Raw genomic sequence first — 12,609 nt, forward strand, 5'->3', positions numbered from 1 at the left:
ACACAAATGGCGGCGGCCATGGCTGCTGCCATTTGCGTACGCATGGTTTTTTTTTTTTAAGTCAGCCATGATAGGCTACGTAAACATTTACGTAGCCTATCACGGTGTTTTTTTTTAAATCTAGCCATGATAGGCTACGTAAATCTTTACGTAGCCTATCACGTTTTTGTTTTTTTTTTAACCTGGAAATGGCGGCGGCGTCAGCCAGTCGGAAGACCGGCCGCCGCCACCGCCGCACTGCCGCCGGAGCTGCCGCCGGAGCCGCCGCCGCCAGGAAGATCCGCCCCTGGTAAGTCCCATCCCAAGGGGGTGGCGGGGGGGTGGCGGGCTGTTCCACCACCGATTTCGGGGTGCCGAATGCGCTGGCATTCGGCCTCCCTGAGATCCATGGCGGAACTTTCGTACATCCCGACTCAGAGGAGGAGGAGAGTGCGGGGTGTGACCTGAGGGATGCTAGAGTCCGGCACAGAGTGAAGCGAGAAAAGTTAGAGGTGGAGCTCAGATGTTCCACCCAGTTGGCTATGCGTGATAGCTTACATAGGGGGGCACAACTGTAAGGGAAGGGCATTCCCCCTCCTAAGTTATTCTGGCTGGCAAGTTCTTGTTCAAACAGCCAGCAACCTCTCTGGTTCCCACTTGCCTCCTCTATTGATATTCGCAATTATGTCGAGTAGTTGTTTTCCTTTGTAGCCTGAGAGTCTCCGAGGATTTGCATTTGTAAGGAACCTGGTAGCTAGCGAATAAAGTAGTGAGCCTGAAGCCTGGGGCCTTGGAGTGTGTGACTGCAAATGGAGAGAACCAAAGGACCTGACAGAAGAGAGAGCAAAAGGTCTCACCACCTTTAAGTGCTAGTACCTGAGCTCTGATGGCACATCTGTGAACAGCCTCAGAATAAACTCATCTTCAATGCCAGGGCTGAAGGTGGTCGGGATCAGAACATATCTGCCTTTCTTGAGAAGCACCTTCAAATATATCATGCGATTGTCAATGTATGTGGAGGTGACAACCTTCTCTTGTATTTGCAGCATATGCAGTCGGTATTTTCTGTTGTCCTCCACCTAGAGTTGGAAAGCAGATGTAGGCATAACTTGTTCTCCAGTCACACACTACCTTGGCTAGGCAAACACCGTAGGGCATCTGTTAGACTGCAACATTTGGGTTGGATTGCATCCAAGCTCTATTTTTCACAGTGTATATGAGAAAGCAGCAGTAGAGAGTAAGGTAGTAGAACACATGGCGTGCCTACTAGATTAGCATAAACATAATAAAAAAATAAATTTGGATGCTTTAGGCTGTTCCTGAATTAGTTTAGACATGCAATGTGGAGGACACCTACCTTGAAGATTTCAAAGCCCATAGAGAAGTGATACCCTGCCCCTTCTTTCTTGTGAATGCGTTTGTCCCTCTGCTGCAGGGAGATCAACACTTCATCCTCAACCTTCTTAACATCAAAGACATACTAAAAGGAAGGGAAAGAGAGAGCAGACTGAGCTGCTGTGAATGCCATCTCCTGTTGAGTTTGTAAAAATGGACTTCACCAAAGAAATTGAGTACTGCTTGTCACAAAAGTCCTCTACAGGACAGTCATTCCACAAACAAACACCAGTTTTATGGGAACCATCCTGTTTTCATGACCAGCAGTAGTACCAACCTCCCCAACTGGTCCTCTCCATATGTGTTGGACTGCAACTCCCATAATTCCTAGCCATTATGCAAATTTTGGGACTGACAGTCCATCTTGTATGGAGGGGACCAGGTTGCAGAAGGCTGAGCTATACCCACATGGGCTAAATCCATTCCAGGGTTTCTTTTAGCCTTGTCCAGTTTTTCTGCATACAAAGGAATGCCTGGTGGAGATCCTGCCCTTCACCTCCAGAAGTTCAAAGTCCTCTATGCTTCTGTGATCTATGACTTGTTGTTGTTCAGTCGTTAAGTCGTGTCCGGCTCTTCGTGACCCCATGGACCATAGCACGCCAGGCCTTCCTGTCCGCCACTCTCTCCCGGAGCGTGCTCAAGTTCATGATCTATGACTAGGGATGGACAAACATGCATTGTCTGAACTCATTCAGGTTGTCTGAATTCCTCCCTGAAGTTCAGTTCACCTCATTCACCTTCCAAATGTGAGTGTCTTTTTCTTTCTGATTGGGAAAAAAGGCACATTTTTACTGGATAAATTGTACATTTTAAAAAGTGCACGTTTCCCCCAGTTAAACAAATACGTGCATTTTTTAAAACGTACATTTTTCCTGATTAAAAATGTACATTTTCTGCCATGGACTAAAGCATGAAAACGCAGATTTTGGGGGCAAGCACACACTTGCAAATGCACGCACTTGTGCAAGTGTGAATTTTCAGAAATGTGCACTTCCAGAAGTGCGCACATCTGAACACAAACGCAAGTTTGGGAAATTGCAACAATTTCCCAAGAAGTGTGGTCCTCCTTGTTTTGCATTCAAGGTTGCGAACGGGACATGTTTGCAAAATTTGCGGACAGGAATGAAATTCTCATACATCCCTATCTATGACCTCCTTTTTCCTAGATGTGGATTGCATTTATTTATTTATTTATTTATTTATTCATTCAACATTTATATACCGCTCCACATTTAGACAGATTCCAGAATGGTGAACAATAAAAGATAAGATAAAAGAATAAAACTTATTATTATTATAATTATTATTATTATAAACAGAATACTGATAAAAAAACACACAGCTAGTCAGTCAAGGAAGGCTTCCTGAAATACAGACATATTCAGGAGGCACTGGAAACAACCTGTTGTTGGCACCTGCCTGACCTCCAGAGGCAGGGAGTTCTATAGAAAGGCGGCCACCACACTGAAGGCTCTTCTCCAACTGGACTCCAATCAGGCTCTAATAGGGAGCCTACATAGCAGCTCACAGACCTTGAATGCATGTTGGTCACAGGTGGGGGCATGGGGCACATTCAAAATCCGCCCTCCATATGTTACTTTGCTTATGAAGAATGGCTATCTACAATGGCTAAAGAAAACCAGTCTGAGGCAGACCAATGTAGTAAGCCAAGTGCTTATCATAGAATTGAGTCAAAGGTGCAAACGAAGTATGTTCACAATGTGCATGACTGATAGGTAATCTCCTTAACCAGATGTGATGATTAACTGGTTGTAATGAGGCAGGAAAACACACACCCAGTGCTGCCATATTGAGTCCCTGAACCTCCACCCATGGTTAGGGGGGAAGATTGCAAAATCACATTTCGCCATGAGATCACTGATCTCTGGTGACAAAGCTAACACCAAGTGAAGGAAACCACCACCCAAACTACCGATGAACCACCCGAAAGCTTGTGGTTGGCCACCATGGGAAGTTGGAATGCTGAGTTCTACAAATCATTAGTCTGATCCACCATGGCAATTCTTAGGCCCACTTTACTTCTGCAAGACAAATGTAAGCAAACCAATGTCATGTCGTGGTTAGAGTGTTGGATGAGAATTTGGGAGTTTAAATCCCCACTCAGCCATTAAGTTCACTGGGTAATCTTGGGCCAATCACTCTCTCTCAAGCTAAGCTTGCTCATAGAAGTGTGTTCTTCTGAACATAAACCGGGGGTGTGTGTCATTTATCCTACGAGCTACTTAGAGGAATGGTTGTATAGCAACTAAAATAAGGATTTGAAACATCTAAGACAAAGTCCACAGATTATTTTCTTTACTCGTTCTTCACCCACCAAGTCCCATGGGAATGGCACTACATAATCAGAAAGTGTTGTTGCCAGGAGATTTGTGGGAAATAAAAATGATGGCCACCGAGTGCTCAGTAGGGATGGTTGAGGAATTTCATCTTTGAAAATTCCATTGCAGAAAGAGTGGAAATAAAGGGACAAGACACGAAGCTATGGACAGAACTAGGGCCACATTTATTAACTTCATAACAAAAAGCTGCAGAGGGTAAATGACTGTGAGGGATACTATTTTTCTGATGGTTATGGAGGTATCTTCACCTACCAAGAACTCAGGCAAGGCCAACCCTGCTTAAAGAGCTCGGTGGGAAGTTTAGCTTCCATCCCTTTTCCCCAACCCACACCCAAAGGTGTGGAGGGTGGCCTTCACTGGTCCCCTGTGCTGCACAGTTCTGGACAGGTTAGCCAGGTTAGCCCCATAGGCCATCCTTATCCTTCCTATGGGGCCACACAGCCCTGAGACAAGGCTTGGGAGTGCTCATTCCTCATGAAATTGTGCCCCAGATGTGCTCACCAAACGGAGGCTCTACTAATAAATCTTGCACATCCCTGCTGATGTGACCAAATTGAAGCTAAACCATTGACAATCCAGAAACCCCAGAAACCAGATTACACTACCCGTATGCTCCGCATAGTTAAAGCAATGGTATTCCCCGTAGTAACCTATGGCTGCGAGAGCTGGACCCTAAGGAAGGCTGAGCGAAGGAAGATAGATGCTTTTGAACTGTGGTGCTGGAGGAAAATTCTGAGAGTGCCTTGGACTGCAAGAAGATCAAACCAGTCCATACTCCAGGAAATAAAGCCAGACTGCTCACTTGAGGGAAGGATATTAAAGGCAAAACTGAAGTATTTTGGCCACATAGTGAGAAGACAGGACACCCTGGAGAAGATGCTGATGCTAGGGAGAGTGGAAGGCAATAGGAAGAGGGGCTGACCAAGGGCAAGATGGATGGATGATATTCTGGAGGTGACGGACTCGACCTTGGGGGGGCTGGGGGTGGTGACGGCTGACAGGAAGCTCTGGCGTGGGCTGGTCCATGAAGTCATAAAGAGTCGGAAGCGACTGACCGAATAAACAACAACACTCTTAGTGCAGAGTAGGTGAAAGAACCTGGACACTGTGCCAATCTGTTAACAGGCAAAAAAACCCCTACTCGGCCTCCGAAAAGACAGCCAGCTAATCTTGCACTAAGACTAGGCAGTGGAAGGTGGGTGCTACCAGAAGGATGAAGACCTAAAATGGAGAGGAGCTAGCTTACATACACCCTAACTCCACCCCACTGAAGTCCAGCCAGGGGAACATACATAGAAACAGATCTCATGCAAGGACAGGAACTCAGTTATCTATTGGATTTCCTACTTTTCTCAGTGGTGCAATGCCATTCTCGTGTCAAAAAATGGAGTATTCTTAGAAATGCCAGGGCTGCTGCTGTGCCTGTGCAGGGGGGTCCTACTGCTCACCCCTTTTTGTCCCATCACCCAGTTTATGAGATGGGGTCAGCTGGCTGGGTTGCCATTGCCTGTGGGGCATTGCAACAGCCATGGATGGACATCACAGTAGAAAACAATAGTCCCACAGCATCTCACTTCACATAATACAGGAAACTGCCTTATACAGGATTATTTGTCCATCCAGCCCAGTATTGTTTATACTGATGGGCTGCAGGTCCCCTGGGTCTCAGGCAGAGCTCTTTTCCATCAATTGTTACTTGAACCTTCTAACTAGGTAATGCAGCTGGGACCATCTACATCACAGGTGGGCAACTTTGGGAGGTCTGGGGGCCATTTCTGCCCCTCCCTCATGGGCCACAGTCTGTGGGGTGACCCCAAAATGTATTATTATGAAAAATTATGAAAACCTGGTGCCTGTAACTGCTACGGAGTGCCCAAAGGATCAAATTTAGCTTAGTTGTAAGCTAAATTTAATTCTTCCGGCACTCGGTAGCTGCTATGGATGCCATTTATCCCTTAATTATTTTTATTTTTATTATTTTCAGGTCACCCTGAATCCAGCACAGTGGTGGGGGCTGCATGTGGCCCGCCAGCCATATGTTGCCCACCTCTAGCCTACATAGAAAGCATGTGCTGTATCACTTTGCTATGGTCCATCACCCAATAAATGTTTGGGGTTGTTATAGGTATGACAGTTGCAGTTACCAATCTCCACTGCATATTTCCCCTCTACAGTTACCGCAAGTATCACTGGAAGCATGAAAAAAGGTCACACGTTGCATTTTAAAATGTATCTAATGGAGGATTTGTATGTGTATTAAAAAAAAAAGGCAGTGTGATGCAGAAATGGAATGGAATGTAGGGATGTATGATTTTTGTAAAATCTGTGCTGTCTGCATTTCACAGATTGTCAGGTGCCTTTCACTGTGTCATCTGCTTATTTATGGAATTGATCCCCCCCAATTTCCCAAATTTGCGCAAATTTGCATTTGTAGAAGTTGGCATTTGCGTAAATTTGCACTTGTGGAAATGCACGAATCCCCCCCAATGTCTAACTCCACCCCGCCCCCAAATATGCATTTTCATGCCTTTTTTTAAATTTTAGGTATTTTTCTACGACTAAATTTGTGTAAAATTCTGGGGGGAAAAAAGTCTGCAAGTCTGTATCCATGTAGCTTAGGGAAATCCCATCTGCTGTGGAATCTGTGGGTCAGATTCATTTGATTCTGTTGTGGATTTCTCTGACATCCCTAATGGAACAGATTCATGGCCTAACATGGCCAAAGGGAGATGGACGGGTATTAGGCTGAGACATCTGGAGCAGTACTACTGTTGCAAAACTGGCTGTGGTGAAAAAAGATGAGCAGGAAAAGCTAGCTGGGGGTAACATTTGCCTCTCCCCCCTCCCCCAATTCCAAGCTGGAAACTCTCGCAGCAGAACTGTCAGCCCAGCTTTCCTCTTGATGTGTACTTATTGTCTCTTTAGTGTTACGCTGAAGCAGAAAGATCAAGTGTAAATATATTCCAACCTGTGGGTTTTGTAAAAAGGTGTCTTTGTTATTTGAACATCCCCCGGAGCGGTTTAACAGTGGGTCTGGGTTCTTCGTCCACTGTCCATGCATCATTTTCTTTTCCCAGGTCTTACGGATGCTAAAAAGGGATGTGTTCACAATCCGACAGATATCAACATCGGTGAAGTTTTTGCACCAGTCTTCAAATGTCATCCTGACCCACGAAGCAGAAGAAAGACATGATTACTTTGCAGTCAGTGAAGGGGGAGGCAGCAGTGGAATGCTTGTTATATGTATTAGCATAGAAGGAATATCATTCCTTTAAAAATATATATAGCCCATCTGCTCGTCCAGATTTCAGCTGCTGCAAATTTACTAGGCTAAAAATTCTCTTTATCCCATATTTTTCCCCATAACACTTTTTGCCTCCTCCTGGGGATCTGGAGGTATGTAGCTCAAGTGCTTAGGAATATCCAAAGGCTTACATGTAGCCACAGAAATTATTTCAGGGGTAACATCTGTCTAGTTCTCAAATTTCTGTCACATGCTAAGCCCTATTCAGGCATGCTGAACCCAAATAAGACATGCACAAGAGGGGAGGGAGTGCTCCAGCTCTGCCCCTCTGCTTTGTCACCCTCAACTCACGGAGGGCATCTGTCTGAAGAAGACACCCTCCACTATCCAAGGAGGCTCTCCATGTGAGCCAGAATGTGGATTTTTCAGTGGGACTGTTCCTTCCCATCACACATTTGCCTTATTCAGGTTCGGAATGCTTGCATCGGCCTTTTAGAGTGACAGCTAAGCACAGCCTGGGGTTATGCAAATAGGAGCGAGGTGCAGGTTTGGTTGTCATCAGCTGGGATCCCTTCATGAAAGAGAACAGGTTTAGCACCTGCATTAATGACATGGCTGATTTTACCCGTTTACTTTTTCTAGGGATGTCTGTCGTTTGGAAATCCGGCCCTTTGGGGGGGTTGATGGAGTTCTGCTGCCTGCCCGACTTGGCTTGCATTTGCAAGCTGAGCCATGAGTTTTCCCCGAACTCTGGGGACTTTTTCTGGTTTTTTGGATAGGGATGTGTGTGTGGTAGGGCCACAATTTGCACAAATTGAGGTCAAAATTTGTGCAAATTTGTGCAAATTGGGCCCAAAATATGTAAATTGCACAAACTGCAGCTGTATTTTCTGCAATTAGCACAAATTATGTATTTATTTTGGGCAGTTATTTATTTATTTATTTAAATAAATTTGTATCCCACCCTATGTCATTAAGATCTCATTAACTGCAGCTGTAATTTGTGCAAATTAAAAAAAACACATGGAAAATCTGCTAATTGGCCTGACTTGCTGCAGATTGAATCGGGCCAGTTCGCAGAAAATGAACTGGAATTGGGGTGGGGGGAGCTAACAAAAACTCATCAAGCTCTACCACCACCCCAAACAGATTTTACTACATTATAAAATGGCTGGGATTCATTATTATAGTGAAAAGTAAAGTGCTGCCTATGTGGAAACAAATATTGAGAGCCAAAGGAATATTCAGAGCCAAAGGAATATTGGGAACCAAACTTGATGTTTGCCAAGCTAATTGGTTCTTCTTATAAAGCAGCTGCATAGGGAAAGGGAGTGCAAGCCTTTGCCTTCCCCATTTTCACCCTCCCGAAATTATTAGGCGTGGAAGGGAAAACATATGGCTACAATTTTTGCTCCTGTATATTTTCCTTGTTGTGAGTAACAGTAGAATAATACCACTTGATGGCTGTTTTTTTAAGAAACAAAACAAAACAAAATGTGAAGAGTTCCATGACGGGAACATCTAGTTTGGCTGAGAGAGAGAGAGGGAGAGAGAGACAGAGAGAGAAGAGGTATGTGTTTGGGTGAGAGCAAGTGAGAGGAAGATAGACAGAAACAGAAGGGTGTTGGGGTGGGCTAGACATATCAAGGGGGGGATATTGAAGTGGGAGGAGAGATGAGACAGAAAAAGCCATGGGAATCTTTCCATGGCTGGTGTATAGCGCAGCTGGAGTCAAGAGATGTGGCATGAAGTCATGAAGTGGAAAAGGGGGTGCCTGAACTTGGAGTTGGCCCATCACCCCGATCTCCCCACCTGCCTGTGAAATGCTATGGGCCTTTCAGCTTAGGTCACAATCCATGCTTAACCAATGACACAAATGCCTTTGCTCACCAGAACTCTCCATCATTGTCAATAGTGAGTCCTAACCTCTTGCGTTCTGCTTTGCTCACTTTTTTCCACTCCTCTGATCTGGAGGTGAGGAAAAAAAGAAAAGAAAAGAGGATTTGTTCAACTGAATATCCCTTTTTATTCATACAAACACATGAAGATGTGGTATGCTTAGCCACATCACTCATCCACGAGGTCTCTGATGAAGGTGTTTCTCAGCCCAGCTGCCTATAATCCCCCCTCCCCCCTGCCTCCATCAGAACCGGAGATGCCAGGGCTTGAAACTAGAACCTTCTTTATGCAAAGCATGTGCTCTGTCCCTATGGGCCCTTCTTTTCCCATAAAGGGACACAAGATATTAGAGGGAACAAGTGGGGCACCACAACAGAATGTTTCAGTGCATCGCTAGTGTGTGTGTTCTCATAGTCTCAGAAGGTTAATTCTCATTTGCATATGGAGTCAGCCTCAGCCAGCAATATGGCATGCCAATGGCGGCCGTATTGCTGGCGCTCCAGAGCTGGCCGGCGGCTCCGCGGAATCGCATAGTCTCAGAAGGCTAATTCTCAGAATCTTTTTGGGTGATTCATAAGTGGCTTAGAATCAGAGAGAAAGTTAGTTCTCTGTCTGTAGAGGAATGACTTCCATGGACCTCCTTACAAAGGGAGACACATGCTTTCTTGATGGGTGGGATGGCCACTTACAAATCACCAAAAAAAGAGGCAATGTATCACCAAAAAAGACGGCACAAGAGGACGCAGATTTGCAGAAAATCTCCAAACACTAATTTTATCTGTACAAGTGCACATCATCATGGGCTTTTTTACTTCTCACATGTAACTTCCTGCTTCCTCTCCTTGAGTTTGCTGCCTGAGTCCTTTCCCCCAGCCCATTCCTCCTCTGGCTATGTTGCTGCTACTCCCTCCCCTTCCCTTGCCTCTCACAAGTCACAACATCATGGGCTTTTTTATTTCTTACATTCCTGTCTCTCACTTTGCTTCCCCCACCTCTCACTCTGTCTCTGGTCCCTCCTACCTCTGCTAGTTTATATGCATTGCAGCATAAAATAACACATTTTTATAAGCACCAGGGTACATGTTTAAAGCCAAAGACTGTGTCACAAAATTAGGAGATGTGAAAAATTGGAAGGATAATTGTGTTGCAAGGCACACATTGGTTCAGGTGGTGTGAATCAGGCTGGTTTGCTTCAAAATGGGGACTGAGCAAAATTCTTCATTTGGGGTGGGTTAGGGTATTTTAGAAAATGTTTTTATTGTAGAATTTTATTATTTTAAACTGTTTCATTATATGTTGTACATCACCCAGAGTGGCTGGGTGACCAGCCAGATGAGTGATTAATAAATTTAATAAATAATAATAAATAATTCAGCCTCCCATGTGAGAATAAAGCCTCTGTTATTGAACCCATGTTCCTGAGAATGTGCATTTTCGTGATTGCCATCCCCTACCCTGTGGTGATTGCAGAACTCAAGAATGGGGCCTGGATGAATGCGGGTGGCTTGCTGAGTGGTGGGAGCTCGAGCGTGGGTCTGGGGACATGCAAGTGGGGGTTGGGCAGGGCGCCCAGAGAACCCAGACAGTGGGTGGGACCATCCATCCCTATGTGTAGAATGGGCCTCTAGTTAAGCTTCCTTAATCAACTTTTCCCAAAAAGTTGTCTCTTGTCATTAGAGTGAAATGTAGGCAAAGGGAAGGGGGAGTATGACTAAGAAGTCATACCGTTATTATTTTTGTCATTTGAGACAGTCCGGTTCCAATTTCAATGGAACCTGAGTGGAAGTTAATGGCTGTTTTTGTCTTGAATAAACAGCACGTTTTGTACAAATGGAGGTGCGATGTTCCCTTTTGCCTCAGGCTATCTCAGCATTTGGAAAAGCTCCTGAAAAATGAGGGACGTCTTCACATTGAACCAAAAACTGGGGTTGTTGCAAGGGCTATGGCAAGATAACATATAAGTGCTTTCAGCACTTAGGAAAGATCATAGAATCATAGAATCATAGAATCATAGAATCATAGAATAGTAGGGTTGGAAGGTGCCTACAAGGCCATCAAGTCCAACCCCCTGCTCAATGCAGGAACCAAGTCAGAGCATCCCTGACAGATGGCTGTCCAGCCTCGTCTTGAATGCCTCCAGTGTGGGAGAGCCCGCCACCTCCCTAGGTCATTGGTTCCATTGTCGTATTGCTCTAACAGTCAGGAAGGTTTTCCTGATGTTCAGCCAGAATCTGGCTTCCTGTCACTTAAGCCCATTATTCCGTGTCCTGTACTCTGGGATGATCAAGAAGAGATCCTGGCCTTCTTCTCTGTGACAACCTTTCAAGTACTTGAAGAGCACTATCCTATCTCCCCTCAGTCTTCTCTTCTCAAGGCTAAACATGCCCAGTTCCTTCAGTCTCTCATCGTAGGGCTTTGTTTCCAGTCCCCTGATCCTCTTTGTTGCCCTCCCCTGAACCCTCTGAGCATTGATCCCTATTAAATGTCATTCTGTTGTGTTCTGCCCAGTGCTCCAGTCTATCCAGATCACTTTGAATTTTGTTTCTGTCTTCCAAGGTATTAGCTATCCCGCCCAATTCTGTGTCATCTGCAGATTTTATCAGCATTCCCTGCACCTCCTCCTCCAAGTCATTAATACAAATGTTGAAGAGCACTGGGCCCAGGACTGAGCCCTGCGGTACCCCACTCGTTACCTCTCCCCAGTTTGAGAAGGTCCCATTGATAAGCACTCTTTGAGTCCGATTCTGTAGGCAACTGTGGATTGATCGGATCGTTGTTTCATCTAGCCCACTTTGAGCTAGTTTGCTCATCAGGATATCATGGGGCACTTTGTCAAAAGCTTTGCTGAAGTCGAGGTATATGATGTCTACAGCATTCCCACGGTCCACAAGGGAGGTTACTTGATCAAAAAATGAGATCAGATTTGTCTGGCAGGACTAGTTCTTGACAAATCCATGTTGGCTTCGAGTAATCACTGCATTGTTTTCAAGGTGCTTACAGATGGATTGCTTTATCATCTGCTCCAGAATTTTCCCAGGGATTGATGTCAGACTGAGTGGTCTGTAGTTCCCAGGTTCCTCCTTTTTACCATTTTTGAAGATAGGGACAACATTCGCCCTCCTCCAGTCATCTGGCACTTCCCCTGTCTTCCATGATTTCTCAAACAGAATAGACAGCGGTTCTGAGAGTTCTTCTGCCAGTTCCTTTATTACTCTAGGATGCAGTTCATCTGGCCCTGGAGATTTGAACTCATTCAAAGTAATTAGGTGTACCATGACCATATGCCTATCGATCTCAAGCTGCAATCCTGCCCCTTCAGCCTGTACTTTGCCTTTGCCAGGGGGTCATAGACATTTCCTCAGCAGAAACATACTTATTTTCCTACAAATTTATATACATAAATTCTGGGAAAGTAAAAAAATCATCCAGAAGTCCACGGACTCTGCATGGCCTGAGGGGGGTCGCTCTGCAGTGGCTTCCACAGGTCAGATTCTTAGAAATCCGAGCTCATTTTAGTCCGTCTCAAATTTCTCGAGTATCCCTAGTTCATACTGGTGAGAAGTTTCTCCCGCTATTTAATTACAATCTGTTTCCCTTCCTTTCCTGCCTTTGGTTCCATTCCTGCCCTTTGGAGCATCAGAGAACAAGTCTGCTCCACCTTATGCATGGCAGCCCTTCACATACTCGAAGACTGCTGTCATGTCCCCCTTCATTTTCTCTTCTCCAGGCTCC

General features: G+C 45.1%; 1 protein-coding gene across 1 annotated transcript in view; it reads right to left on the minus strand.

The window, feature by feature from the left end:
* CAPN6 (calpain 6) overlaps nucleotides 1-12,609 on the minus strand; it is a 111,046-nt gene that overhangs the window by 23,024 nt on the left and 75,413 nt on the right. The window contains exons 7-10 of the mRNA XM_084814147.1: nucleotides 8,869-8,946; nucleotides 6,703-6,898; nucleotides 1,337-1,459; nucleotides 856-1,058 (exon numbers count right to left, since the gene is read on the minus strand). Coding sequence (XP_084670273.1) covers nucleotides 856-1,058; nucleotides 1,337-1,459; nucleotides 6,703-6,898; nucleotides 8,869-8,946 — 600 coding nt within the window. The remainder of the gene's footprint in view (nucleotides 1-855; nucleotides 1,059-1,336; nucleotides 1,460-6,702; nucleotides 6,899-8,868; nucleotides 8,947-12,609) is intronic.

This window comes from Heloderma suspectum, chromosome 9 (genome assembly GCF_057233095.1).
Source record: "Heloderma suspectum isolate Gila_16-S chromosome 9, 16-S_ref, whole genome shotgun sequence".
Taxonomy (NCBI): domain Eukaryota; kingdom Metazoa; phylum Chordata; class Lepidosauria; order Squamata; family Helodermatidae; genus Heloderma; species Heloderma suspectum.